This window comes from Raphanus sativus, chromosome 6, assembly GCF_000801105.2.
Source record: "Raphanus sativus cultivar WK10039 chromosome 6, ASM80110v3, whole genome shotgun sequence".
Taxonomy (NCBI): Eukaryota; Viridiplantae; Streptophyta; class Magnoliopsida; order Brassicales; family Brassicaceae; genus Raphanus; species Raphanus sativus.
The window spans coordinates 32,369,758-32,375,431 of NC_079516.1; the positions used below are offsets into that span (position 1 = coordinate 32,369,758).

Genomic DNA, 5,674 nt, shown 5'->3' on the forward strand with positions numbered 1-5,674 from the left:
CAAGGTCTTTGCATGAGATTTCGAAATATCTGCAAGCCTGGATTTCTATGTAGCAACTTTAGTTGAAATATTTTATATAAAAGTTCAACTATATCAAATAAATACATAATAATTTGATACAACCCAATATATATATTGTAAGTAGAATACTATTCCCGTCTTAAAAAAAAAAAGAATATTCCCATCTTCCTTGGTCACAATCCAAAGTTGAAACAACAACAAAACAAAAACAAAATCTCCATCTTTGCATTATTAAATTTATTGGTATAAAAGAAAACATTCACTAACATTTTGATGCAGTAGTACTTTAGAAAGTTATCCTTTTGGTCTTCTTTTTTTACAAAATTGCAAATTTTCACTATACATGAAATATTTGAACCTTGAAGGATATAAGGTACGATACATTGCAATTTAGGGTAATAACTTTGATTGGTTAGAAGCCTAATATAAAACGTGGAATACAATATTTAATTGTAAGTGGTATTAACTATCACATCGCTTTCACTCAAGACCAGAATTAAACTCATGTAATGAAACAAGTCAATTATGAAATAACCATATGACAGCATGCTCTACATGAATATCGGACTTCTTATATAAAAAAAAAATATTTATCTTAGATGTAATCACTAACTAACGTTCTTAAATTCTTTAATCATCATCTTCATCATCCCTAATTAAAAATATACAAAAAGTCGTCACCGATCATTTTGACCAATCTCCCATAAAGTCCTCAAGAACCATCCCAAGTCCCAACAAACGAATGGGCTTAACTTATTGTTAGTCTATCATCAAAAACTCAGTAATGTCCATCTCTCTTCTCCTCATCATCTCCGTGGTCCTCTACATCACTGACCTCCCATCGTGCTTCTCCGCCGATCAACAGTACGAGATGTGCCAACTACCTCTGAGATGCGGATCTGAACCGTCTGTGTTCCCCAACATCACTTACCCATTTTGGGGAAATAACATTGGTAAACCCAACTTCTGCGGCCAAAAAGGGTTCGAGCTTTCATGCAAGGAGAATCAAACCCTAACCCTAGAGTTGGAGAGTTTCACTTTTCGAATTAAATCTGTGAGTCTTGGTGATAAGACAATCACCGTTGCTGATGAGAGTTTGTTCCAGGATGGTTGTCCGCACATTTTCAACTTCACCGGGGCTAAGCAGTTCACGTTAAACCATAACACCGAGTTGGTCGATCTATTCAATTGCGCCGATAATAACTCGGCAGAATCGTTGTCAGCGGTTTCTTGCCAGCTAAGCAAAGATAATCCGATAACATATCATGTCTTTGGATCAGCTCATCCTCCTCGAAATTGTACCAAGGTTGGAGAAATACCGATGCTTGAGTCTGCTAAGAACGAGCTGCGCCAAGCGAATGGCTCGGATCAAGCATTGAAGATGGCTTTGATAAAAGGGTTCGAGTTGAGGTACGATAAAGAAGACAAGACTTGCGAGCACTGTTTTACTTCAACTGGTATATGTGGTTCTGACTCACGGTCGGGAGATTTCATGTGTCTGTGTACAGACAAGCCTCACAAGTCCTCCTGCCACGACGAAAGAGGTTAGTTCTTTTGGTCCAAGTTTTACTTTTTCATTGCAATTGAGATAATTGTCACCATTACTACATTTAAAATTAGTTCCATCAAGTCGATATGATGCGCACTGACTCTAGAATCTGAATACTTTGACTAAATCGTTATTGACCCCAACCTTTTAATAATAGTGTATTTTGGCTTCTATAATTTGATGTTACGTGTCTTGTTTTCCATTGACTTTTTTTTGTTTTATTTTGTTTGGGTGCAAGCTCCTAAATATGCATTATCATTAATAATAATAATCAGAATTTTCATAATCATTTGAAAGATAGTGATCCAGCAGAAATATGTAGCTGTACTTTCTAGTTTATACGGCTGGTCTTTTCTAGACCTGGCGGAACCAATTCATGGGTTTTTAATGGGCCACTACTGATTTTATGGGTCCAGATTATTTTTTTGTAGTAGTCGGGTGTAGAAGAAAGTCAGATTAAATATTTAAATTTTTTTACAGATATATAAAAAAATACTTACTTTTATACAATTTATTTTGATTACGTGAAAATTATTAATAGATAAAAATAAGTTAAGAAATATAAAATATGATATTTTATGTAATTAGTTAAAAATATCAAAGTTTTTTTTTATTAAATTTTAATTATTATGTAATAGACAGAATTATAATTAGTGGAAAATTAAAATTTTCCTATGTATTTTTAAAACCGGACCGGATAAAAAAAATAATTTGATAGTTCAGGTCTAAAATCAATATAAAAACCACATTTAAACTAATTTTCAAATTATAAACTATAAGCATAAGAGTATATCTAAAATTTTAAAATTATAAACCAAGTTCATGCATTTATTTTTAGAGTTTTCTTATATTTATTTTTATTTTTAGATCCGGATCTTGTTCGACCGCTCCACTATCACTTGTTAGGCCCTCCATTTCGAGAGAGTCAGATTAAAATTTTCAGTTCATGTCAATTTGCAGTCTTTATTTTCTTGTACCTAACGAAATTAGTTTTGTTATAATCTCCACACACTATAGTTGAATACTCTTGCGGCTATCTCAGTTTCGAACTCACTTGTGACGATGAGCAATAGCTCCCTGTTGTTACTTTTTCTCTATGAAGCACGGGGACGTCATTTAGGTCGACGTTTCCGTACCGGAACCGTTTCCGGGACGGGGACTGCTTGGGAACGGCATGGGGACGGTGAGAGCAACCGAACATCTAATTATTAATATATTGAGTGTTTATGAACATATTTACGTCAACATTAACTTATATTAAGATAATTCATTACTTCTTTTATTTAAAAAGTACTAAAAGGAAAAGAAGGTTTGTTTCTAATTCTTTCACTTTATGAACTTTAAACTAGATGAATGATATTTTAATAATCAATGACTAAACAAATCATTTTTTCCTATTATTATTATTTAAAATACTACATTACATTGTTTTCTTTAAGATTATAGTGTAATTTATTTTTATTTTCAATTTATAAGTATATGTATATATGTTTTTATATTTAATATATATGCCGTACCCCCGTTTCTTTAAATTTTTAGTTTTGCCGTTTCCCGTCCCCGCTCTCGTACCCGTATCTGTTCCCGTATCCGTCCCGGTGCAACATAGCTTTTTCTAACAACACGAGTCTTCGATATTTTCCAAGCCAATGATATGTTTAGCAACAGTAGAAACATGCCTCACTTCCAATGTTCTTGAGAATACAATATTCTCAATGTTTCTTAGCATGTTTTTCTTTTTCTTTTTTTTTTTTGCTAAATAAGTTCCTGACTATGTTTTTTGTCTTGGTTAATTTCTTCAGGTCCAAATTATGACGTGAAGGTCGGCATAGGTGCTGCCGCTTCGGTCTTTGGAATATCAGCAGCGAGCCTCGCTTGGTTTGTGTACCATCGTAGAATAACCAAACGTTACAGAACTTCTTCAGCTTTGCTTCCAAGAAACCTATCAGATCAATCTTCAAAGCCTTCTTCGGACATCGAGAAAGCAGAGGAGCTGCTAGTGGGTGTTCAACTCTTCTCTTACGAAGAGCTAGAAGAAGCCACGAACAACTTCGACCCATCTAAAGAACTCGGTGATGGAGGTTTTGGTACTGTCTACTACGGTAAACTTAAAGATGGACGAAGCGTAGCTGTGAAACGCTTGTACGATAACAACTTTAAAAGAGCAGCGCAGTTCAGGAACGAAGTTGAGATCTTAACAGGTTTACGCCATCCTAACCTCGTGACTTTGTTTGGATGCTCCTCAAAACAGAGCCGTGAGCTACTGCTAGTGTACGAGTATGTTGCAAACGGTACATTAGCTGATCATCTACATGGTGAAAATGCTAACCCTAGCTCACTGCCTTGGTCTACACGTCTCAAGATTGCTGTTGAAACCGCCTCTGCCTTGAAATATCTCCACGCCTCTGAGATCATCCATCGTGATGTTAAGTCTACTAACATCCTACTCGACCAAAATTTCAATGTCAAGGTCAGTAACTCACACTGGCTATTACTTATGTCATGGGAGTTCGGATACTCGGCTTGGGTCAGATATTTTGGTTTTTTTAGGTTATTGGTTTCACTCTAGTAAATCCCATTTTAATATTTTATAGTTATGGGTCAGCATTTTTATTAACTATTCGGATTTTTTTTTGTCAGCTAAATGTTCGGATTTTGTTCTAATTTATAATACATCATAAAATCCACTAAGTAATACTCTTTCATTTCTAAATAAATGTCACTTTAACATTTTTCACATAGATTAAGAAAATGAATGAAATGTGATTAAGTTTTTATTAATTATATATATGTTTGACAAATATTATTTGAGATAAATAAAATTATTTATAAAATCAATGTACTGTGCAATTAATTTTAAGCTGAAAGTAACTAAAATTTGTATTGAAGTTCTAAAGTGACACCTATTATAGAACAAACATAAAATGTTAGAATGACACTTGATATGAAACAAAAAGAGTATATCATTTGAATTCAAATTATTTCAGTTTTAATTCAGCTAATTTACGAGTTTCATATCAAAATAATCAAGGAACTATACATTTAAGATATTTATGTAAGTTTAAAATATTTACTTTATATTTCATATTAAAATAAATATGGAACTAGATATTTAAATTATTTATTTATGTTTCAAATATTTATGCCGAATATTAATTTGGATCCTCGGATGAGGGTTCTTTTTGAATTTTTCTGTTCTATTAGTAAGACTACAAACTCGGATACGGTTTTGTAATACCTTACATGATCCATTCAATATTTTACATTTGGAATCAGATATAGTTTGGGTTTTCCCTTAGTTTCTGGATTTTATGCACATGCATACTATGCCATAGTATCATTTTAAAAAAATATCTTGCTTGTTTCCATTGACATCAGGTTGCGGATTTTGGACTCTCAAGACTGTTCCCGAGCGGTCAAACTCATGTATCAACCGGTCCACAAGGAACTCCAGGTTACGTTGATCCAGATTACCACCTTAGCTATCAACTCTCCAACAAAAGCGACGTGTACAGCTTCGCAGTAGTGCTGATGGAGCTTATCTCCTCGCTTCCAGCTGTCGACATGAAAAGGCCGCGCTTAGAGATCAACCTCTCGAACATGGCAGTCCTTAAAATCCAGAGCCGTAAGCTCCAAGAAATGGTGGATCCTTCACTTGGTTTCGACACAAATACAGAAGTGAGACAGACCGTGATCGCAGTCGCTGAGCTGGCGTTCCAATGCTTGCAGTCGGATAAAGATCTTAGACCGTGTATGACTCACGTTATGGAGACGCTGACGAGGATACAGAACATTAGGTTTGGTTCGGAAATGGATGTTGCAGATGTGAGTAAGAGTGGACCGTTGGTTGCACAGTCTCAAGATGTTGTGGTTGTGAGTAAGAGTGGACCGTTGGTGGCACAGTCGCCTGATAGTGTAATTGTGAAATGGATCAGTAAGTAAATTAGTTACACGGAACATTAACATTTGTATGTGTATCAAAATGTTTAAGTTTAAGTCTGTTAACGACCGGTTAGAATTGGTGTTTGTGTTCTTTAATGGATTACTAGATTTTGACCCGCGCTTTTGAAGCGCGGGATATTTTACGATGAAAATTTTTACTAATAA

General features: G+C 34.7%; 1 protein-coding gene across 1 annotated transcript; it reads left to right on the forward strand.

The window, feature by feature from the left end:
* The first annotated feature begins 615 nt into the window (after positions 1 to 615).
* Positions 616 to 5,674, forward strand: LOC108809710 (LEAF RUST 10 DISEASE-RESISTANCE LOCUS RECEPTOR-LIKE PROTEIN KINASE-like 1.2). Its single transcript, XM_018581866.2, has 3 exons — positions 616 to 1,565; positions 3,370 to 4,037; positions 4,946 to 5,674. Exons 1-3 carry the CDS (start codon positions 806 to 808, stop codon positions 5,507 to 5,509), a joined length of 1,992 nt encoding a protein of 663 aa, XP_018437368.1. The 5' UTR covers positions 616 to 805; the 3' UTR covers positions 5,510 to 5,674.